This window comes from Tyto alba, unplaced genomic scaffold (genome assembly GCF_018691265.1).
Source record: "Tyto alba isolate M040663 unplaced genomic scaffold, T.alba_DEE_v4.0 Super-Scaffold_46, whole genome shotgun sequence".
In the NCBI taxonomy this organism is placed as follows: Eukaryota; Metazoa; Chordata; class Aves; order Strigiformes; family Tytonidae; genus Tyto; species Tyto alba.
Genome location: NW_024881322.1, coordinates 10,979,554 through 11,004,289, shown reverse-complemented (window position 1 = coordinate 11,004,289; position 24,736 = coordinate 10,979,554). Strand labels below are relative to the sequence as shown.

At 38.3% G+C, this 24,736-nt stretch overlaps 1 protein-coding gene across 18 annotated transcripts in view; it reads left to right on the top strand.

Annotated features, from left to right (window-relative positions):
- ARPP21 (cAMP regulated phosphoprotein 21) overlaps window positions 1-24,736 on the top strand; it is a 146,218-nt gene that overhangs the window by 28,295 nt on the left and 93,187 nt on the right. For 15 of the 18 annotated variants that reach the window (XM_032997226.2, XM_042806364.1, XM_032997225.2 and 12 more), the window contains 8 exons: window positions 7,706-7,874; window positions 9,561-9,766; window positions 10,590-10,631; window positions 11,567-11,656; window positions 15,787-15,937; window positions 17,199-17,277; window positions 18,579-18,638; window positions 19,526-19,666. In XM_032997226.2, the coding sequence (XP_032853117.1) occupies window positions 9,599-9,766; window positions 10,590-10,631; window positions 11,567-11,656; window positions 15,787-15,937; window positions 17,199-17,277; window positions 18,579-18,638; window positions 19,526-19,666 (731 nt within the window). In that variant the 5' untranslated portion in view covers window positions 7,706-7,874; window positions 9,561-9,598. Of the gene's footprint in view, window positions 1-7,544; window positions 7,620-7,705; window positions 7,875-9,560; window positions 9,767-10,589; window positions 10,632-11,566; window positions 11,657-15,786; window positions 15,938-17,198; window positions 17,278-18,578; window positions 18,639-19,525; window positions 19,667-24,736 lie in introns of those variants that run through there. The other 3 variants (XM_032997218.2, XM_032997219.2, XM_032997217.2) reach the window with 2 other exon arrangements.

The window sequence follows — 24,736 nt, the reverse complement described above, 5'->3', positions numbered from 1 at the left end:
AAATGGAGGGGGAATATCTCAGTGTATCATGTTTTGGTTTTTTTTTTGTTTTGTTTAAACCTTATAGAGATTTATACCTTTTAATTTTGGTGGGGAAACAATATTTTTTCTTTAGCTGCAAGCTAGTTTTGTTTCAGAAAATGGCATTAGGACAAACAGGAATAGCTACTATGGTTAATTCTAGTAATCAGAAGAGACTTCTGGAGGGAAATAATTTTGGTTTTTGTTTTATTGATTTGTTTTGTTTTTTCTTTCAGTTCTTATGTGAAAAAAGCTTTTTGTTGTTTTGCAGTCAGTGTCTGCTAAGGCAATTCTAGTTGTTAAGTGCAGGTCTATTTCATCAGCATAATGCTGCTTTGCTGTTAGCAATTATTTTCTTTCAGGGTTTGCCAATTAAGCTAGTACTAGTGAAAATGCACCTAATTTGTCAAGAAATGGCAGGATGAAATATAGGGGCCATTATATAAATTGGGAAAGAAAAAAAGTCAGGATAAACATATGTGAGACTCGGTGACACTTGGTCTATTCCTGCAGCATTTTCTGGTTATACCTCCATCCTCTAGTGATGTTGGAAGAAGTGTAAAGCAATTCATCGTAAGTTATGGGCCATCCAAGTCCTGAGTATTTTGTGCTTTAAAATTGTGCTTTGAGAGAAGCTGCCCAGAAAGTTGTGTGGAAAGACTATGTTAGTAGTGTACAAAATTGTTGTCTTTGTTCTGTTTAGAGTGATGGTTTTGTGGTTGATTTTGTTTTGTTTTGTTTTTCCCTTCCTTGGACTCAGTTGATTTGTGTTTGGCACAACTGGTAATTAGTGAATGGGGCGTGGTGGCTTAACTGCCCACTTATTTATTACCTGCAGTCCTCTTAGACCAAAGCCTTCAAAGGCGTGTATGATCAAAATGCAGATGCATGGTGCTTGGGTTTTCTAGTAAAGTCCTCAAGCTTTAGGACAAACTCAGTAGGAAAATAGGTTAAGTTGGTTTTAGTTCCTGTGTATAAAGCAAAATTTACTTAACCTGTGGTTACCTGAGAGAATAAAAATGTCAGAGGGAAGGCATTGAAGGAAGAAAGAGTAGGGATAGCTTGACTTAGAGAAACAAAAAACATAAAAATGTTTCAAGAACCTCTGCATTAAACTAAAATATATACATACCTTTTGTTCAAATTAAAATTAATGTAAGCTATATATTCTTACATATTTCATTATGTATAACAGCATATCATGGCGTACCACAAATGGCTTTAATTATCTCACCTAGTCTGTGCTGGGTATCTGTAGTCCCACCACTTCAGGCTGTGACTCTCAGACTCTGCAGTAGCTCTGCCGAGATCCGTCTGTGGGCAACCCGGGCTCATTTAGGCTCTGTTGTTGATAGCATTTCATACTGGAACGATAGTATTCCTTCTGGGATATTCTCATGATAGTCGCTGTCTTTAAGCTGGTGTTAGTGCTTGTGAAAACGGAGCTCCTCCAGCACATTCACCGCTGTGCGTCCATGGGTGGAGGAACGTCCATCTCCACCGAGTGCAGTCCTGGTGGAGGAGGAGCGTGAGAAAGATGTAAGGAAACGCTGAAGCGGACTGTCGATGCAAATTAGACTAGACGTAGATAGTAATGGAGGTGGTGCATACCTGTTTAAATGGAGATTACAAGCAATTGGCTCATTTAAACCTAACAGCAAATGATGAGGTGATGTACAGTTATTTCCCACAGGAAGAGTGAACTGTTGAGAAATCAGGAAAGCTATTTAAAATAAAGAACAGCTACTGGCACAAGAGGAAAAATGTACAAAGTATTTAATGTATACAGTGGGGTAATGGAGAAGGTGTCCTGGCAAGGCAGTGAGTTTCTTGAACATCCTTACAGTCCTCCCTGGATCCCCTCTAATCTTAAAACAAAGCTGTCAGTCTCTAAAGAGGACTTTGTGTTACAGTTACCTTTGATATGTGAGAAGATGAGTTTCAGTCTCCCTTTCCCTTTGATTTGTGTATTTGCCTATGTTGGCTATTGTTTTTATTACAGGATTTGAGGAAAACGACTTTCGTGTATTGCAAGGAGACTGGTGTGCACTGAAAGGATAGCTGGGAACTGGTGTGTCTGTGTTTGGAGTCATGGAGCTGTGCTGTTTTCCACCACCCAACAGTGAGACCAGTTAGTTTAATGACACTGATTTTAGGGAAATTTGTCAGGTTTGTGTCTGAGAATGAGGTAGTTTGGCGTATGTGCTTGAAATGCATGAGGCGGTGTTGAAGGCTGGGCTAAAGTGAACAACTCATTCCAAGGGTGCTGATTTGTACATCTGATCAGCTTGTTAAAAGTTTGGGTGTTACTCTGTTCCTAGCAAACTTGCGTGATTGACATTTATTAGCCAGGTCACTCAAAGCCTCATATCTTTTCATGCTGATCCTGGAAGACTTCAAATGGTCATTGTGACAGATAAAAGAGCATTTTTCTGAGCCTTTTCTTAAGTATTAAAACAAAACAGGCTCTCCCTATAGGGCATCTATATTTATTTTCCTGGGTAAAGCTTCTAGTTTTGCAGAAATCTAAGAAGCCAGAGGGAACATCATCATTATTACTTGGCTGCAGATGATGACATTGGCATGAGATCTTCTGACAGGGGATTATAGTGGAAAGTACTGGTTGTAATCCATAAGGAACAAGAGGATCCCCTTGAAAAAAAGGAATCATGTGTAAACCACAAAAAATTGCTGTGTTTCTGTTTTTTCTGTTGGTTGTTAGACTGTTCCCCTCCCTGCTGTAGTTTGTAAATACTGGATTTCACATGCAGGTTGAGGGGACAGCCAGTGCTATTCCAAGGTAGTCTTCAGCTAGGATGCTGCTCATATCATGTAGTCACCTCTTTTAAAAGACAATTGGTTGTTGCACAGGATCTGAAATCTGATCCAATATATTTCAATCCCCCCCATTTTGATGAACTTTGACCACTGTTGCCACTGATGGTTGGTTGCTTACCTGCTTAAGGTGGGCCAGCATCCTCTGTGCCATTGCTTGTACACGGGTGCTCATGGTTCTGTTAACTCCTGCAAGAAAAAAAGACATTGTGTCTGCTGACAGTCTCTGTTAAAGTGACAACAGTAAATGAGTCTAAATAATCTTTTACTGCAAAGGTCTGTGGTATGTAGGAGCAGAAAATGTAGGCAATCACTGTATCTGGTTTTGTAGCGATAATGGAGAGGGGACATTGCAAAGATAAAAGAAGGCGGGTAATAAGGCTTCAAACATGTATTTTAAAAGTATTTTTTGCCCTTCTTTTTTAAGATTTAGTCTTCAGCCTTTTAACAACCATGTGAACTTGTAGGAGTCCATGTATTTCAGAGAATTCATATTTATTTTGATTGGTTTTTCATACTAAAGCATATTGGTGTGAGCTGGCATGGGTGACAGGACATCCTCCTATGCTAGTACACAGCTGCAAATTTGGCTTCCAAGTGTATATGTGCATGTCTGGGGGAAATGTGGGAAAACAGTGAGAAGGAGCAGCCAGTATTGACTGTCTAATGATGTAGGTACTGAAAACTAGGGCTGACAACCAAGTAGTAGTGTGTTCAAACTAAAACTGTAGGATTTATTTTACTTGCCTTTTTTGGGTTTGATGGTGGGGTGGTTTTGGTTTTGGATTTTTTGAACAGTAGGTTTTATATCATGAAGCTTTTCTTTGAAGCCACCACAGAGAGTTGAAGCTTTTGTGTTCAGTGAGATTTACATAGATTTGCTTGATGGTGGATACTGGGATATTTAAGTAAATGTCAGATAACAGGAAAGTTATGTTTTAAGCCACGAGAGTTTGGCAACATTAATGGCTGTGTGTACTGATAATCTTAAAATAATAGCGCAGTCTTGTTTCCAATGGTTTCCAGTAATCTGATGAGCGAGATAGCAATAATGAGTCAAGGTTATCTTTATATGTATGGATGAGGTATATATCACATAGTGGAAATCATGACTGTCATCTCTGCTTCCAGCTCATGGGCTTGTACCCATGAGCCATTCATGTTAGTGGAGAGTCACTATGAGATGAGAAGGTTCCTGACATGTAGGTACTGCCAACATCAGACAGTTTTCAGTTACTGGAGCTGTTCAGGCTCACATGATTTTACCTTTATGTTCAGCAGCTTTATTTGGAGAAAAAAAAAACAAACAACCTTGAGTTTCAGTTTGGCAGGGTTCAATCCTGCCTAGTGCTGCTGCCTGCTCTTGGTTAAGAGTATGCTGTTTGGCTTAAAGCCTGCTCATCTCTTCTGAGAGAGGATATGTTGATACTTAATAGGAGTGTAATGATCTCAAAATTGCTGCTTCAGTATGTGATAGCTTTGAGACCGTCAAAACATTTCCTGATCCATAATATAGAAACGTCTTACTCTCCTGTGGTGGATTCTTAGGGTGTTGTCAGATGTCTCTCTCTTTAATTTCAGTTGATGGTCAGCTATCAGATGTTCGCTGAGGAGGACTTTCTAATATCTTTGCTCGTTCTTTTACAGCTCTTCTCGGTATAGTTTTTAAACTCTTGGATTAAATTAAGTGTATTCCTTCCCACAGACTTTTCTTGGAATCTGCGTGCTATGTGTTGTGTGAACGTGTGTGACCATATGTGCCTTCTTCCATCCCTTTCTTTTCAAGCTTTGGCAGTAGCTGCTCAAGCTTGGTAGTACCCTCAGCTTCTATAGTGAAAAGCCTGTCAATAAAGAAAACAATTTAAGAAAAAAAAAAAAAAAACAACAGCATTTTTATCCCACAGTGTATATGGATCAGCTGGTGCTTATAAATTTTGTACAGACAGATTATATTTCTATTAAAGTGGTTCCACAAATGGTTTGGTGGGCACTTGTATTTTCTGTTGCATTGGGGTGTCCGATATTCAAGTTTTACTCAAGCTTTAAGGAATTAGAGGCTGAAATTTTGCCACAAGCTCCTGTAGACAGTTTCTAAGATCCCAACAATGCTATGAAATTTTGCTCACTTGCAAATAAAGGTGGGTTTTGTCTTGTAATAAGCTTTATGGTTTTTACTTGAGGATCAAAACCATAGGTGCATTTGCTCAGCTTTTTGCGTCACTTCGTTACTGAAGATTTTGACAGTCAAATCATCTCTGACATTTCTGTCGATGTGCAAGAAAGAGAATAATCCAATATATTTTTCCATTGCAGCACTGTCTCTGCAGGACTGACAATAGTAAAAAGTGCATTTGTCACTGAATAACCAGATATCCTGGAAAAGCGCGAGAAACATCGACGTATTTTCAATCAAAATGTCTCGCTCTTAATAGCTATTTTCTGATTGATTCCTGTTGCTATTTATACTGTCCTTGAAGTATTTTATAGAAACCTGAGTCCCTTTGAAAACCCACCCAAACAACCCTAAGTGTATTTTACGTATTGTAGTATGTAAATGATTAGTCATCACTTGTAAATTGCCTAATGGAGGAGGAGGAGGAAATTTATATTGAGGGAAGGTGAAGAACTGGATTGTGACTGCTGTACATCTCAGTTCTTGCTGCCTTTTTCTTTTTTCCCCTAGAAGATAATTTTGATGGATTTTTTTTTTTTTTTAAATCATCCTAAGAAACATTGTCATTGCAGTTTTGAAAAATGGTAGATGAACACTGTAAGTGTATTTTCCACTTGCTTATGTTTTCTTGGCAAAATTTATGAAATTTTTTTGTTGTTTTAATATAAGATTCTGTGGTCGTCTTGTGCCTTGTCAATGAAAAATGATATTGGCATCAGATCTTAAGTGTAATAATATGGGGGACTCGGTATATGAAGAAATTTGTCTTTGGTAAAGCATGATAAGATTATGTTGAGCCTCTGTGACACAAGGCCAGAAATGCTGTTTATTGGAGACTTGGCACATCTCTTCACTTGCTGGTTATGACGCCCTTTGGTTAGTTGGTTTGTTGTCTGTTTTTTGTTTTGCTCTGTTTGGCTTGTGAATAGTTAATTCACAACACATGGTAACACTTGAGGAGTCCTGAAATAATTTTTGTGTGTGTGTGTGTGTCCTGATTTGGTACAGATACCTATTTCTTAGTTAGTTTTTCAGGGTTTTGACTGCAGCGGTCTATCCCGTGACTGGCTGTTTTCCAGGTGAAACTGTAATGGACTGTATTTCCTTGTTTTTTTTGGTTTGTTGGGTTTGTATGAGTATTTTCCCCCACCTCCCCCTCTTTTGGAATTGTGAGGGAAAGGGTTAATGGAAGACAGTTATGAGGAAAGTTTCTTTAGTCAGTGTTTATTCACTCTTTTCTCTCTGAATATTGGCTCCATGAAATACATTTGCATGTGCTTGAGTGCTTAGGCATAATTTTCCATATTGTTTTTCCACTCCCGTTACGATCCTGTAACTGTTTGTCAGTGAGAACATTGCTGAAAATGTCCTGCAAGGAATACCAAAAAGCATGTGGGAAGACTTACTTTGTGTTACTCTGTACAGATGCACTTTATACTACTCTGTAGAAATTAATAAGTGGTTTGAGGAAAATAAATATTTTTGTGTATATAAATCTGCAAGGTGGCAGTGGTAATTTATATAACTGCCTGCTGGTCTCCTCTGTGTGCCTGAGCTCCCAGAGAGAGCAGGACTTGATTTTTGAGAGAGGCTAAATTCCATTGCTGGCACATGAAATTCAGCTCTTCTAACAAGGCAAGTTGCAGTGTGCTACCACGTACTGTACAGCAATTACAACCATGCACAATTTAAAATGTGCCTCAGAAACAACGAGTCTAATATTAGAGTGAGATGATTTTCAGTTTTGTTTTTTCCACCCCTGCCCCCCCACCACCCTCAAGTAGAATGATACATGCTTCCTCCTATTTGCTGTTTTTGTGTATTTGCACTAATTGCTTCAACTGTGATTCATGTGCAAGCTTTAAGAGGCGCCTGTTATATCAAGACAGTTCAGCACACGGCCATGGCGTGTAAATCAATCCAACTCATCCCCAAATGCTCCTTTTCTGTCAGATCAGCTATTCATCTGGCAAACACAATCCTGATGAACAGCATAAATTGCATTGCTGAGGCAACTATTTCTTTGGGTTTATTTCCTGAACCATAACCTGGAGAATCAATCTCCTTTTTCCTCTTCACGCAGTGCCTCAAAAGAAAGATTATCTGGTGGCTGTTTTGGGGGGGATAGGTTTTCTTCCTTCTTTTGATCATTTCAAGTTTTATTCAGCTTATTAAATGAACACCTCGATTCACTACCCTGGCAAAGCAAGTCACTTTCTAAAAGCACCCACCTAGCTTCTTTTTCAATAGTGTTTGACTATTGGGATTTTAATTGGAGCAGAAGCTGTAGTTAAAAAGCAGGCAAGTCCTTTTTCCTCATACCCTCATTGATTTCTGTTGAAACAAACAGATGAGCTTATATATAAATATGTATATATGCTTTTTTTAATGAAAAGTGCTGGAATTCACTAAAAAAGGTTAGAATTGAAGTGAGTAATCTTCAGTGCATAATGCAATTGTTAATTTTAGCTCCTTGCGTAGGAGCTGTTATGACTTGAACAGCCGGCTCTAGCCTTCATTAGAGAAGAAGCAGGCAGTTTTGAGACAGGTGGAGCTGGATCAAGCTGTGAAAGTGATTTGCTTGAAGCTGGTCATTAGTGTTAGAATTCTGGTCCTATCTATTGCATCCTTACCTTGTAACATGATCGTTGTTATTTACTTTTCGTCTTTTTCCAGGTTGACTATGATCCGTCAAACTCTCTGAAGGACCAGCATGGAGATTGGCACTCTGAACTGTTAATGGGGACATGGGACTCACGTTGTCATTGATCATTTGTGTGGACTTAACCAGCGAAAAGCAACAGAAGACGCTAGAAAGACAGTGGGAATTATAGCAGTTTTTCAGGTAAATGGCTTCTTTGGTGCAGCTGGTAAACTATGAGTGCAACTGTTTTTGCAAACACTATGTAAGCATGTAGACGAGCTGCGGGGTAATATGCCCATGAAGAATTTGTGCATGCCTGTGCGTTTCTGGATGAAAATCCTTCACAAATTAAGAGCTATTTAACAGACCAGTTTCAGGTTTTGCCATTCATCATGTTTTGAATTTTTAGCAAAGCGGTTCAAATTTCAGCTGTAACTGCAGAATAGCCAATACCATGGGACTTCCTGGGGAGGGCAGTGGGAGGAAAGAGAACAACTCAAAGCTTGACTTGGCTTACTGTGAGCTAATTTGTGAGCTTCGTATTCCAGTCAGTTTATTTATGAACCGTGAAGCTTCATTTCTTGTGAAATCCATAATTCTTCTCCAAAGGGAAGATTATGTAGGAAAGATTTTTGTGATTTTATTTGCTCACAGTGTCAAAACAAATGCAAGAATTAGAATTAGTAAGTTTTTTAAACTCAGTATGTGTTTATTTTTTTTTTAAGTAAAACATAGCTTAAAAAAAAATGAAGGTAAGTGATATCAGATCTGTTGTATGTTAATTACAAGTTGTAAAAAGGAAGATGGCAAAGAGTGGTTTTGCTTAGTAGCCACTGTTTCATTGTTGAGAAGTGGCAAGGTACTGCAAAAGACTCTTTCGGAAATAACTGCCTTTCTCAACTGCAGTTGTTTTTCCTGAAGATACTTCTTAAGTCAAATGGATAGGGAAAGAAAAGTTAAATTATTCATGAGTCTCATTGACAGTTGATCTGTGGGGGAGGCTTCAACAGGGAGCTGGGGGGAAAGAAAGAGAAAGAGAGAGAAAATAATAATAGGCTTTAACTTTGAAAAGCCTTTAAAGCTTCTGTACAACAACCCATTGTGAGCTGAGAGTAAATGCAGTTCCGTTAGGATATCTTCATTAGAAATACCTGCCAAAGGCTTCCTGTAGGATTTTCGTAGTGCTGGAGAGGGACATGGGGTTTGGGAAGAGGCTTAGGATTTTAATAATGGAGCTGTCAGTCTGATGCCTGAAAACATTGACTCTCAGAGTTTTATCGCCAAATTTAGATTTCATATTTATACTGAATTATTACCTCTTCAAATAGATATATTTTTTAACTGGTAGTCAGCACTGTGGGCTTCTGCTATGTACAAAACCCGTAACTGAGTGCTAAAACCAGTGTTGTTGCTCATGCTTGCTTTTTATTTGTTTGTTTGGCTATTCTTTTTTACTAAAGAAACAAAAACTGAAACAACCTAACGGGGTAGCACTGAGATGTCAGAGACCTGGAAGTCTGAATGGGTCCTTCCTGCCTGGTGCCACCGAGATCTGTCACCATCCCTGCCTGGACCTTGGCAGTCCTGGGGCTGGGCCGGGGCGGTCACAGAACCTCGATTTAAAACTGCTCTCCACCAGGACTGTTTAGATCAGAGATCTGCTTGTTTAACCTGATACAATTCTGCTGTTGCCTGATGTCAATTCAGTACGTCTCTTCAGCTGAGACATCTGTAGCTTTCCACTTCTGAGCTCTCCATATTTTGGTTTTATGAAAGGAAATGAAATGACTTGGGAATTAATAAATAAATAAATAAATAAATTCACCCCCAGTGGTTTTTTTTTTTTTTGTGTGTGTGTGTTTGTGTTGTGATATCTCGACCTTTCAGGTCACCAAATCTTGTTGTTTTAATTTCTGTCTGGAAGAATGTCTGAGCAAGGTAAATTGAACCAGGAGACAGCAGACGAAGCTGCGAAAGAGCAGGAGACGTCCATCTCGGAAGTGAACCCGGACAACTGTATCCTTAAGAAATCTGAAAGTTCGGAAGTAGAGGAGAAGGAGGAGAAGCTGAGCGATGCCAAGTCAGAGCTGCAGGTAAGACAGGAATAACGAATGGTGCATTAAATAGCAATGTCTTACCATCGCCCTTCCACTTCTATGATGTCTTTCATTGCTCATGCGTCCCCTATTTTTTCTCTCATAATTTTGAGACTGTTTCCTGTATTTATTTTTTTTTTAATTGTGTGTCCTTTTATCTCCCCATAAAAAAAAATGCTGTTATTCATTATATCTTTCACGCTCTTTAGGCTGCTTTTCATGTTATTAATTTTTCTGAGAAGTTAATTTCTAGGCATCTGTGTTTAAAGCTTGATGAAATATTTGACTGTTTTCCCTCTTTGGGGATTTAGAAAACTACCTTGATCTCATGAATTTACAGGTAATACTAATGAATAATCACTTAATGTGTGGTTTGGTTTGTAGGTGTTACTGCCAGCAAATAGTTGTTATGCAAAGCCTAAGAAGGTAATTTGTTAAGAAGACTTTATTGGATGAGGGGGTTTAATTCTTTTTGCTCAACCAAATATAAAAGTAAAGGGGGAGAATACAAATTAAGAGGAATTTGGAGAGGGGGAGCATTTACTTAAGTATGCCTTTTCTTCCATTTTCATTATGCAAAATTATAGAACAATGTGCAGTGTGTTTTTGTTATTTATACCTGTTCTTAACATGAATAAAGTGAGCTGAGAAGGTTCTTGGTTTTCCTTGCTTTCCAGACTGGCTTTGAGGAAGTTGTTTTTGCAGTCAGCAACTGATTAAAATATCATTTAGGAGTGATTTGATCTGTTTATTGCTAATGCTCTTGTCATGCACATTTTTCACTGAAGTGATAACTGCTTCTCTTTTTTGCTATACCCAGAAACGAGGTGCAAATCAGAACCAGCAGAAGAAGAGATCCAAGGTAAGGGTCCATCTCCGTTTGGAATTGCATGCCATGGTAGGATAAAGAACTGCCGTCAAATGTCTGTCTGGGATTGAAATGATGGCCTTTCATCACTTGTGTGGTGGTTGTTTTTTTTTTCGTTTGTGGTTTCTTGTTTTTCTCTCTCTTACCCCATAATCTGGTTGCACAAAGGCAGAGGACTTCCTCTAGATAAAATGTGTCAGTCTCCCCTTTATTTATCCATCATACTTTTATGCTGCTGGGCTCACTGTATGCCTGTGTTAGACAGCATGTTTGCTTCTGTGTGCCACTGGGGAAGGAAAAAGCTTGTTCCTTTTGCTTTAGTAAATTAACATTTTTGTTTGAATTTTATTTCAATAGACTAATCTTGACATAAAGAAGCAGAGACTGACTAGCTTCCTAAGAAGGAGGGAGAAAAAAAAAAAGAAGTTATAGGAACAAAAAAAAACCCCACCACCCTAAAAACCTTCTTCTAATTTTCTAAGTGCAGATCCATGCAACTTCCACACTTTATTGTCTGTGTTCCTTGGATATAATACTACTGGAAGAGAGGGAGAGGGGGTAGCCCCAAACAAACAAAGGAAAAAAGACACAACAAACCAAACCCAAAACCAAATGGCAGAAGGAACCTTTGAGTTTAACTTCACGTTAAATAACCTTTAGTATTGGATTGTCTATTCTTTGTTGTAACGATTTTTGGTGGAAGTGAGCGCACCGTGGCAGAAATGCTTAAAAGCAAAAAGAAACCTGTCACCTCTTCTGTGTGGCAAGTGGCTCATTGCTTATAATCCTTTTCTATCCACATTGAAGGCAGATAAAATTTTGTTGGCTGGGTGGGTAGTAGTTATTTGGGGACAGCTGATGTGTGCAGCTTGTGTGACCTGGGGTCAGTAGTAGTGTTCTCTGTTTTGTTTTCTCTCTCTGTTATTCAGTCAGGAGCTAAAGGAAAACTCGTCCGGAGTCTTGCCGTGTGCGAAGAGTCATCCCCTCGCCCAGGAGCGGAAAATCTTCATGATAATCAGGTACACTTGCAATTATTGCAGTTAGCTGCATGGTTGACCTCCATGTACAGTTGCATGATTATGTTACTTAATTGGGCATTTAACAATGTCTGTCTTGGGGGAAAAATTACATCCAACAATGAACACATTTTTATGAAGTTATCTGGTTTAGCGTGAACTTTATTTTGAAATATTAGTTTTATAGTATATCACAGGGTGTTGTTTGCTTTTTTTTCCAGACCCCCTGAAAATTTCAGCAAATGGAAAAGAATTCAAAAGAATTCAGATTTTAAAATTAAAAAAAAATAGTAACAATCAAAAAGAATATTAATATGTTCTTTTCTCTAAGGCTATCTCTTTCGAGGCTGCACCAGATACAGTTACGAATATGCTCTGGTTTCTGGTTCCTCTGAGACTCCAGTTCATATCAGTGTCCCCCTTTACATAAAATTCACAGGTCCTTCGCTCTCTAAAATACCTTGGTAGAGCCAAGGATGCCTCCTGCTGAATGGCATTCATTTTCTAAACTCTTGGTGTAGATTTTTCCGGTATCGAAAAACGTGTCTTTGAATTTATCTGTACTGGTAGTGTTGTATTCCCAGTGGCTAGTAAAGTTCTGTCCCCTGCACCCCTCACCTGGGACAATAACACTGGTGGCAGTCTTTGTAGACTCACTTCAAAAAAAGTATCCCAAAAAGCAAAAGTAAAAACCTCAAATACTCTTCTTTGCTTGCCTGGTAAGAGCAAGGCTTAAAAATAACGAAAACCAAAATATCATGAGCACTGTCTATAATCTATGAGATGTTTATGTGCAAATGAGATCAGCCATTGAGAGAGCTTGAGCAAGTGACTTCTTGTGAGCTTAGCACAAAAACGAAAAAAATCACATTTAAGTGTACTTTCTCACTGTTTCCTCTATTGACTTGAAATGAAACAAATCCAGCTCTCCTCTTAGCTCATAAGTATGGAGAGGTTTTTCTATTTTTTTAATTTTTTTTGAAAGACCAAAAACCAGGTTGTTTAGCAGAGGGACATCTACATGTTCTACTGCTCTACAATGACGCTTATGCATTAGACGGGCAGGTTATTTTATCAGTTGTTCTGTTGTAGGTATATGCTTTCCGCTTAACTTGCATTACTCAAGATACGTGGCTTTTGTTCTGCTTTCATTTGTATTTTCAATTGTTTAATGGAGAATGAAAAGGAGAATAATATAGAGATTGTATTAAGCATCGCATGGTAGTTTATAATGTACTGCATAGGACCTGTGTTAAATGTCAGAGAGACTAACAGGTTTTGAGGCAAAATCCCTGTCCGGATTGCACCCTGATGCCAGGCAGAGGAGGGGTTCCTGTTCCACATGGCCTCTGGTCTTACCGGACTCTGACCAGCTGCAGCAAAGATTTCTTTGACCATATCGAAACATTTATGGGAGATAAAATGCCTCCCTGGAGCCCAGCATCCATTTCCTAAAGATACAATTGGCTTGGTGTAATTAATTAGATAGGAATCGCACTTTTGCTCTCGCTGACCTTTTACTAATGAATGTGGCTCAGCTTTGCCATGGAAAGTTGGACCTGCAGGCTCCTCCTTGGACTGGCTGAAGGATACAGGAAGTTTTGTGCCAACCGAATTGCTTTGCTTTCACTTTAGAGGAGAAAAAGCTTATTTTTTTCGGTTTGGAGTTTTTATTCTTTTTTTTTTTTTTTTTTTTAATTATTATTTTATCTTAATGGTTTACAAAGCACAGGGAATTAATTACCAGAGAATGTACGGTACATTGCCAGAACTACTGAGTATGGATTGTACTGTAGACTTGATGTTTGTATTTATATTTGAATACTTGCCTTCATTTTCCTGTACAGGGAAAAAACTTGTTGACCTGTATTACTTGATCTTGAACGCTTACCTGATGGTTCACTATGTCCTTACTTAAAAGGAATGTTGCCTTTAATGTTATACTATTGACCAAGAAGTGTATTATTGCAACTTGAACATTTATTTTGTTGTTCACTATACTTATCTTGTATCATTGTATTTATTAACATTGTATTTTATTATTGAGAAAAATCAATAAAAATCTAAGAAAATATACAGTAGCTTGCTTTCACGACTCTACAGCCCTTCTGTGTGTTTCTTCTAGTGCAACTATATAAGTATTATGTTACATGTAAGACAGTATCTACTGTATGTTCATAAGTGTGCTTATGTCTGAAGTCTGTCGTTTTTGTAAGTGCATTTTAACAACCACTGTGAAGGTTAGGATGAATATCCTGGGAACAGCATGGCCAGTTACATTTTTCTCCTGTTTTGAAAATCTAGCGGCACAGTCGCTCTGCTCCGGGCAGTGCGGGGCATCAGTTATCCTTTGGGGTTCTTTGGCAGTGGTTGATTCAGAGTCTGTTGCTTGAATGAGAAATCGGGCTACCATTCGAAGCGAAAGAAAGCAGGCATAATGTCAGTCCTCTGAGTGCAGCTGAGTGAGCAGGTTAGCAAACATTTTTCTATGTATCCTTACCTCAAATGACCAGGAGTTCCCACTCTTTACTTCTGTACACTTAGTTTTTGGCTAGTGCTGTCAGCCAAAACTAATGGAAGTAGGGGTTAAGGACGCTAGGTCAGGTTAAATTATAGCTCTAGGGGTTTGTTTCTCTTTTACAGTGCTTTTCATCTCAAGTCTTTTGTGCCACATTCAAACTTCACAAAAAGTCAATAATGATTAAGCTGAGAAATGACCAATTTCTGTCTTACTGTGGCATGTTTATGCTGATATCTTGTTCTGTTAGGATCTTGTCTTACATGTGTTGTGGTGGCTGATTTGTAATTCTTCAAAAAATTAAAAAAACTAAAATTTTTAATAATTATAGAAAGCACCTTTTGAATTTGTAATGGTCTGGTTGCTTAAAAAACCCCACCATTTACTTTACATTTTTGTATTGATCTTTTGGTACGCTGGTATTCTTTGAAAAATTGTGAAGGAAGGGAATTTACTAGCATTCAAGAAGTTCTGATTTTCTCCAGCAGTGGTGAATCTGATTGTCAGTAACATGATGCCAAAAAATTATCAGGCATACAGGATTCTCTTCTATTAAAGAAAACTGCGTTACCAGGGAGTTTTGAGACAGCTTCATTCAAATGTGCATTTTTACACTAATTTAAGCATATAGTATTATTCTGGCCATTTTTTTTTTCTCCAAAAGAATGTGAACACAGAAGTATGCTTCTTTCAGTTTTGTCCAACCAGATTGGTATTTATTGAAATATATAAATTATGCCATGGTAACTTCAAAAGAACACAGTTTGCATTTTGTTAAAACAAAGCCAATATAAAGTAATGTTTTAAGTAGGGAATAACAAGTTCTTCAAAGCAAATCAGAAAATGCAAACCAGCTTGAATTCTCAGATTTAATTAACTTTTTAAAGCTGAAGCATGCTTCCAAAAGGACTTATACTCTCTGACATACGGAAGTTTTGAGGATAAAACTTGTGATGCCTCAGGCGAAGTTCACTTAACACAACTTGTTTGAAACTCGCTGTGCACATTTCACCCCTTTTGCTAAAGGCATGTTTACGTATGTCTTTAAATATAAACCTGCTAAGTGAGTAAGCCCTCTTGTACATAACGAGTTTAAAATCTGCTGTCACTCTTCTGCTATGAGAGCTTGAAAGCTCAGTCTATCCGATACTGCAATTACATATGCAAAACAGTTTATATGAACCTGCAGGTGTTTTAGTGAGGGGAAAGAAGTTCTATTTTTAGACATCTATCCATTGACCATCATTTAACATGTGTAGTATTAATTAAATTGTAGAATTAACTAAGAAAGCCCATATAAAATATATTTCACAGTTTTAAAAATCCTTAAGGGAAAATTGCTGAAGTGTAGAATAATGTAGTGCCCTTAATATAGGTAGACTAAAACTTTATAGTGTTCAAATATTAGGGAAGAAATACACTTACCACTAGAATTTGGCCTCTAAGATGTCATTATTCTTCTGGGAAAAAAAAAAAAAAATTCAAATAGGAAAGAAATGTATCTGGCTTCAGCTTTTTTAGCTACACATAGTTTAACGCAAATCTCTCCAGGTTGGAAGCCATGGGAAGCTTACTGAATCTGGCCCTAAATTTATCTTTCTTTTTTTCCCAACAGGAATCAATCCAACTACAGCTTTCAAGTTTTCCTAGCTTGCAAGAAGAAGATAAATCTAGTAAAGATGACTCCGAGAAAGAAAAAGAGAAGGATAAAAATAAAGAAAAAGATAAAAACAGTGAAAAAAACAAGATCAGAATGTTATCAAAAGGTGAACTTAAAAATATTTAAGTTGCTATAATTACTGTTATAAAAAGGATCGTATGATTTTTTTATAAGCATACATTTCTTTCTTTGTGTATAAATACACAGCAGAATTGTTTTCTGTACATTGAGAAAATTCAGAACCTGAAATGTTAATACATGAGTGTTTTTCATACAAATATTGGGCTTTGAAAGTGAAGAAACTTTACAAGCTGAGGTTTGATATTAGAGGTTATTAATTTTCTTTAATGTAAAATCATTCTTCTGAATACTTTATTGTTATTAACACATATGTAAATATATGTGTGATTATATAATAAGTGTAAGACTCTTACTACACTTTTTTCGCCATTAATAATAATATATTGGCATGTCACCTATGCAGTGTAGGCAGTAGAAAATAATCCTCTTCACGACTGCTCCCCTCTCATGGAGACTTTCTCTTAAATGCTCTAAGAAAATCCATCCATGACCTTTAACCTGCATTGCAGTCTACTATTACCATGTACTAAGACTTCTTCAGAAAAGATCTGGTATCTGAATTTGGTATTTTTTGAAAATATTTTTATTAATCCATGATACAAAGTTACGGTACAATCTCTCAAAAATAATCTTTGCCTACCTGGGTGTGGATCCGCAGCTGGTGTGAATTGTAAGTTGGCTTCAGTGGAGCTCTCACAGTTCACGCCAGCTTGAGGATCTGTGTGTACTTTTGAGTCAGGCAATACAGCAATGCTGAAAAATTAATTCTGACTAGTGTCACGCATCCCTATTACCTGCCCACTCTCAGGCGTCACTGGATTTCAGGCTGTTAATGCAAATAGAATCCCCACTGGCAAGATGCCTCATTTGCCACGTGTACCACATTTATTAAGAGATGCAAAGAGGCATTGATGAATAAATCCTCTCTTCTTTTTTTTTTTTTTTTTTTTCATTTTTAAAAATTTTATTTAGTAGCTTAAAGGAAGAGCTTGGCAGGGTCTTGAGTGGCATTGAAGGTTTCCCAGGAGTTTCAAATGACCAGCAGTTTCTGTCATTGTCTAGTTTTGGTGCTGTGTTCTCAGTAGAAAGGTGCAGAGGAACTGTGAACGTCCACCTGATGCTTCCAAGCATAGATCTTTCTTGGTTGAACTCCAAATGAGCATTTTCTTTAAGAGCATATGCTTTCAGATTGTTGCTGGAAAATGGATTTTGATGTATCTTATAGCTTAGTTGTAACTGTTGAAATTAAATAAATGAATGGGGGGATGTTTGTTTTTATTTTTCAGATTGCAGTCAAGAGTATACAGACTCAACAGGCATAGATTTGCATGAGTTTCTCATTAACACATTAAAGAATAACCCCAGGTAGGTATTTTCTTCATTAAAGCTGGCACTCATGAAATTATAGCTGTTGGTCTTTGAGTTCCCATAACTGTACACTGTGTTTTATTAGTTCTGGAGATGGTTATGAGGGAAAATGTAAAGGAGGTAAGCTGTTTACTGAGCAAAAAAGCTATTAAAAAGTCATCAAATTCTACTCCCCTATCCAGTCACCCATTGCTTAATTTCACTTTCAGCAACATCTGGTCTTTGTCCTTACCTTCTTGCATATAGCTCTGCATGGTGTTAACGGTAATATGTTATAACCATTGCAGTTGGAGATTTGTATATGAATATAAAGCTTTATTTTGGCAATGCTGTACACAGTTAAAATCCTGTCCACACTGCCAAATTCTGTTCTTGGTATTCCCATAGTTTTCATTTGGAGCAACAAGCTTATCTCATCGTTAAATTTGCCTCTAAATGTCTAAGGAAGGATCCATAATATTTTTATATGTTGTGTTTTGACCGAATCTGTTAAATAAGTATTTATAGGAGAACTAGGAATAAATGGGTACCTAACAGCTCGCATAACCTCTTGTATAGACGATGTTAGGTCCTTGAATTGTTTTATCTGCACAAAATGAGAAAGTTGAAAAGAAATAAGGAGTGATGGACTCTGTCAACCTTAGAAAAAAATGTCTGTGTGGAAATATGCTGGGAAAATTTTTGACTGTTTCTGGTAAGAGAGGGGGGTAAAAATGAACATCTGAGACCTTCCAGTTGAAAACAGAGCATTTTGATGGAGAAATGCTGTGGCATTGCCTCCTGGGAGCCACAGTTCAAAGGCGTTGCTCTCCATTGTGCTCTCTAACTAGATTAGGTGTGTGCCCAGTCTTCTCACCTGCAGATCAATTCCTCGTTGAAGATGTGTCTCAGATAAAATGTTGAAAATTTCTGTGGGTAGCAGCTCTTCTCATGAAAGAGCTAGGTTAGCTGGAAACCTCATTTTCCATCAAAAAAAGGGTGAAAAAGGACCAAATCTATCCATAGCAGTCGGAGTCTTTCTGTGCAATGCATTGATCACAGTGTGGTGTGGCTGGAAGCACTCTCAGACCATAGTTGGGCTCAAGGAAGAGCTAAATCTGCCACGTATGCCAGTGAAGGTGCAGCAGAGCAGGCTGTGATATTCTCCAGATGTGCCAGGGCAAATCACGTTTCATTTTTAATCAAGCTGTCTGGCAATGCTTGCAAAATTGCCTTACAAACATCAATATATTAATTGTTTTCATCTGAAATGTCTACCAGTAGTTGATGCTACAAATCCTTGCATTTCTTTTTGACAGGGACAGAATGATACTCTTGAAAATGGAACAGGAAATTATTGATTTTATTAGTGACAACAAGTAAGTCTAGTTCCCCACTTGGTTATTAAGTCACGTGTGCGTGTAGCAATGTGAGCTGTGTGAGGGATCCACTCGTATGGATCACACAGCTCCTGGGTGCTGTTACTGGCATGCTGCAAGATCAGGCTTTAATTTCCTGCCACATGGTGGTACTGCTTAAAATACAGTAGGTGTAAATTAAAACCTTTTGCTTTTCATTGCGTCATAATTGCACTGGCTCTGCTCATTTAGATACAAAAATGTAATTAGAGCTTTCAGTGCAGAGGATGATCAAATATGCTACCTCATGGGTTTCCCTGTGTGCTATGTTATTCTAATGCACTGGAAAATAAAACTGAACTTGTGTGGAGGCATTTTTGCTACCATGTGCTCTTTATAATAAAGTGTTTATTCAGCTTTAAAAAATGGAGAGACAGAATAGCAGCAGAGGAAGAAATTATGCTGATGAGAAATAAGCATTTTGTCAATAAGAGAGAAAAAAGCAGTATTTGCCAAACTATATCTTTCCAGCATCACTCTGCATCTCTGTTGCCAGTGTCTCAGCAAATCTGCAGGATTGTTTGTGCAGGGAGTGCGAACATGTGTGTGGGGGGGAGGCATTGGGGGACGAGTTCTTCCCAATATACAGAATACTCAGTAGATACCGTGAAGCGTAAGCTTTGTTTGTCTGAGTGTAGCACATGGAAATGTGATTATTACAAACTCTACAAAGAATTCCTTTATTTTTTCTCCCTTCTTGTAGCAAAGGTTTATATGTAAATGCACAAAGGAGAAGTTTTCAGTTAGATTTCTGTCCACAGAATTACCGAATGTATTGATATTTTAATTTAATTATAGTTCAGATGGAAATGTAATTATCAATGCAACTTGTTTTCTTTTTTTTCCAGTAATCACTATAAAAAGTTCCCTCAGATGTCATCGTATCAGAGGATGTTAGTGCACAGAGTGGCAGCTTACTTTGGAATGGATCACAATGTGGATCAGACTGGAAAATCTGTAATTATCAACAAGACCAGCAATACAAGAATGTAAGTAGCAATACTGTTGTGTTTTTCCTTGTTCCCTTTCACAAGAGCTGGTTTGTACCATGACTGTGTGGCATGGTTCGTTTGTTTTTGGGTTTTTTTGTTGTTTTTTTTTTTTTGTAGCAAGAGTGGGTGCTTTTTAGGGTGGGAGGGGAGAACAGGGCTTGCATTGTAAGGTTATTTAAGGATATAAAGATGCATAAGGAGAAATCAACTCCATTTGTCTCTTGCAAGAAACTTAGCACAGTATCTTGGAAAGTTACTTTCCCTGACTCCTTAGTGGCACCACTTTGCTATAGAAATGAGCTTGTTGCTTTACATGTCACCTGATACCATACAGCTATATTCCTAAATAAGACAAACGTATTTGGAAGATTGCCTCTTCCCTTGTTCTGGCTCTCCCTGCTTGAAGAGTCATTTTCTGCCCAACCTGATCATTTAGGATTTGGCTCCCCTCCACCATCTGCCACCATTCATTTCCTTTTCCTCCTTTTCTCCCCTCCTGGTTCCACTTTCTTTTCTCTTCAGTTCTCATTGTTTGACCAAAGAGTTTTTGTGAGATATCAATTCCTTCTGATGGTTCAAATGCATTGCAAAATTCCTGGCAGGTTAAACTTGTGCTGGCCTGCTTTATGCTCTCCTCCATGAACCTGTACAAAGCTAGCGAAGGCCCGATACGGAGTTCCCTGGCTAATTTAGCAAAGATTCAATCGTATGTCCTTGCCTAATCAGCATTACTTGTTCTGCCAAGTGCCATGTGTGTAGTAACCATCATGGAACCATAGCCTTCCTCTCCCTCTTTACCTATAAACTACATAATGAAGAGGAAGTAATTACAACTCTGTAATGAAGTTTTGGTATCTGGTATTAGAACAGGAAAGCCCTATTTGAAAATTGTGTACTTCCTGTATTCAATTAGTAGGAAAAACAAAAACATTTATTTCATTTACATATCCAGTAGTTAGGTGATTTACTTAGATGCAGTTGCAGAGACTATTTTTTTTTTTTTTTAATGTTATTAGCTTCTCCTGTAAAAGGCTAGAGGGACTACCTAATTTTGCAAGATCAAAACCTGAGCCAAACACATTGGTATTTGTTATTTCACTGAGCCCTAAAAATCTTCCGTGTGTGAAGTAAATTTAAGATCATGAGCAATTTATTTTAGCTCCTTTTTGTAGACTATCCCTAAGATACTCTGACATCTGTAAAATAACACTTAGACATTTAATGTTTTTGAAGTTTTGAATAAAACATGTACTAACAGTCTGATTTTCAGAAGTCAAGAGAATTACAGTAGCTCAATAAAACTAACACTCGGGCTGCTAAGGATAACCTCAGGGTCTGTCAATACCTGCCCCTGTGCAAGGGCTATGTTTGGGTATGAATAAGAAAAAGCTGGGTATACAGCAAACTTTTTCGTTTTTGAGCTGTAAATGAAAAAGGTAGTCTCCTCTTAAACAAAACACAATCATATTTGAATGATTTTTTTAGGCATTCCTCTCTCTTTTTACAGTTCTCCCTTTTTCATTCACATCTGTGTTACCTCTGTAGTGCACCAACCGCTACAGATCTTTCTTCACAGCATTGCCTTCTCCTGGTTGACTTGATAATGTGGAAATATTACATTTCTATCTGATAATGCCTTGCTCGGTTGCGTGGCTGTGCATCACAGAGATGGGTAGCACTGGAAGCACTGTTGCAAACGCTTGCACAGCGCTTCTGAAGAGGACACTGAAGTCTTCTTCAACAGTCAAAACTTTATCTGAGTGTTCTGGTGAAGCTCTGGCTTCTTGCATGGTGGGAACGAGCAAGCAAGGCTGTTCACCAGACATGGACTGGCATCCTTGTGGCAAGCTCAGCGGGCAGGACTTTGCAAGGGTATAATGGATTGAATGACCCTTTCAGCTGTGGTCTTGCAAGCTGGAGGTGAGTCATGGAGCTAGACAAATTGGTTCTGACACCATCCCTGTATAGATCTTCCAGAAGCAAACACAGGGCTTTGCCCCTCTGACTGAGTACAGCTCTTTTGTAAGCACCACACAAACTGCAGAGCTTTTCCCTTCTGCAGTGATTTGGTGGTAGGTAACTGGATTATATGGAGCTTGTATTGCAACATGGTGCTTCCAGTGTCTTATTCACATTACTTTGATACTGCTGTAAAATAAAGCTTTGTAGAAGGAGCTCTTCCTTTTCATAACTGGAGGAGATGGTGTGTTTTGGTTTCATTTTTTTTGGTTGTTGTTGTTTTGTTTTGGTTTTTTTTTTTTTTTTTTTTTAAAAAAAAAAGTCCCTGGCTCTGACAGAAAATACGTTGTTGTTATCCGACTTGAATAAGAGCTGATGAGGTTTTATTATCCACAGCAAATATTGTTTAAATTCCACATCTGAAAGCGTCCAATGTGATTTCATGTGTTCTGCTTTTCGGTACTCTCAGAGGAGACAATTTTGTGTGGTTCAGAAACAACACCAAATGCTGGGAATGTGTTGACTCTATTAATTACTACTTGGACAGTATCCAGAATACTGGTGAATCTGTAGAGCAGCTGAAATGCTGTTCAGCGTGGTTATGTGGTACTGTCAGCCTGAGCCTTGCTAGTTTTATGCGAATTTATGGAGGGGCCCCGTAGACAGATATCCTGAAGATTTGCATTTTGACAACAAATTATCTCTTTACGGCATATGGTTTCCAAAGTACTTTAGGTGCATGTTGTGGAGAGGGAAGAGTAGTCTTGCATACTCCAGAATTCATAAATTCTGCCCTGGCTGTGAGTTCTGTATGTGTGCGTGCCTGTTTGGGAGGAGCATATGACTCGGCAGAGTCACCGTGTGGGCTTCAATAAGCACCTTGTGGGCTTCAATAAGCACCTTGTGGCTTCTTCCTCTCCCTGAGTGAGGGTTTGTGTCACAGCTCTGGTCACGCTTGCAGGTGATGAGTGTTCCCTGGCTCCAGGCAGCGAGGGGCATTTGGTCTGTTCAGCAGAGACCTCCCGTGCTCGCAGCCCGTGGGTGCTCAGGGGCACGAGTGTCCGGAGAGGTAATGACTTCGAGATGAATGGGCTGGTTGGGAAAATCTGGTGCTGCCACCACCACACGAGAGGTGCCGTGGTACAGAGTAGGGTCTGTCAAACAGAAGGCTAGGTTATGAATGGAGTGGATAGGGCGCATTTCATTTCTTTCATCAGTTGGCCACCTTAGGGCTACGTATATCCACTTCTGTGTACCTGTGCCTATAAAGTACCAACATTTGGGGGGGGTCTGGAATTTGAGGAAGTGCTTATTGAAGGGCTTGCAGTTGGAATGAGGGCTGAGGCTTGCCTGGTCATCCGTGCTGCTTTACAGGGAGGGGAAAACAACAGTAAAAAAGTGCTAGGACTTGAATCTCTCCGAGACTGCAAGCCTGCAGCTTTCGTGAACTCTCAGTGAAGTCTCTCGTAAAAATACAGTCAGACCACAATGACAATTTGTCAGACTGAAGAGTATTTATAACAAGGAGTTTTATCTAAGGTGGTTTTTTTTTTTAATTTTTACTGGAATGTGAACAAGTACCATTTTTGAAGCTTTTTTATGGAAAGAAATTTTAAAACAAAGAGATGACCTAAACTACCCAAATGTTTGTTAACCTTCATGACGTTAAGTCTTTGTACTCTAGCTCTTGTTATAGAATAGTGGATTCTAAAAACTAATTATATTTACATATGATTTTTGAAATTAAGACTGGATTAAGAAAAGAGGAACAACTTTGAAAAATTTGTCATGGTCTCATACCTTAGAAAGTCCTGCCTAACTAAATTGTCCAACTTTTGAAATCTTATTCTTGGTAGTATACATGAGAAAATTTGCTAAGAAAATGGAGGATTTTTTTTTTTTTATTGTTGTTTTGTTTTATAGTCAAATAGCTCAAATGCTATTTAAAATGCAAAGTCTGCTTTGTTCATTATGAAACTGCTCTTGTGTCACCATTGTAATGTATATTTGTCTGTCATCTGTGTCTGCCTGTCATCTATCTAAAGATACACAGAAATGTACGGGGAACTTAAAACAGTGAAATACGATATAAACAGAAGTTTGGAATTGAGGTAATATGTTACACAGGGCACCCCAAAGTGGAACCAAAAAACATGTATGTGCCAGCTTCTGATATTCCTCATAATTCCTATCGAACAACTGGAAGTACTTCAGAGCTTTTTGCAGAACTGTTCCAATTATTACACATATCAGTTCAATCAGATTCATTCATTTGATTATCTGTAGATAGGTGGAGAAGTGTAGGGGAAGTGTGCTTGGTGTTCTTGGTAAATGAAGAGGGTTTTCATTTGGTTGAGATCATCACCCATGTGACAAGTATGTCTGTACCACAGCCCACACATGCATTCATGTACATTTTTATATAAGCGTGAGTGGCAGGGCTCATCAGAATTGAGAAGGTGGAGTGCTTGTGGTATTATAATGGTCGTATTTAGACATTTTCGTACATTCTGAGGGTGTAACATACCTATTACGAATTTTATACCAATACTCACATCTTCAGTTATGACTAATTTTTTTTCAAGAGCATCATGAGTTATGATCCTTGAAATATTTGGTTTTCTTCCTACTCTGTTAATATTTACATGTCAATATAATATTGGCCCAGTAGGAGGGTTTTTTGGTGCCTTTGAGATGCATCAAAAACGTTGGGCAATACTAAGATGTTATGTCTGTTCCAGGGATTCCTTATAATCTAGGGTTGAACTGTATCAGCAGCAGAAGACATAAGGTACAGTATGTATTTTGAATAACCTACAAGACCTTCGTAGTTACGACATTCAATCTGCATTATTCTGTCTCCTCTGTGTAAGGGTGGTTTGAATTGCAAACAAAGAAGAAAAGTTCTCTTTAGGTTTCTATTGTGTATATGCTGAGTGATCTTGCTGTAGATAACATCTGTGCTAGTAGAGGTGTACTGGGCCAATTTCACCATCGTGAGAATCTGAACTTTAGTACAGGATCCTACAGACACATCAGGAAAATGGCATTCACTGAACACTGGCAATTTCCATGAGGAATAGTTTCTAGAAATTTTTTTTACCCTAG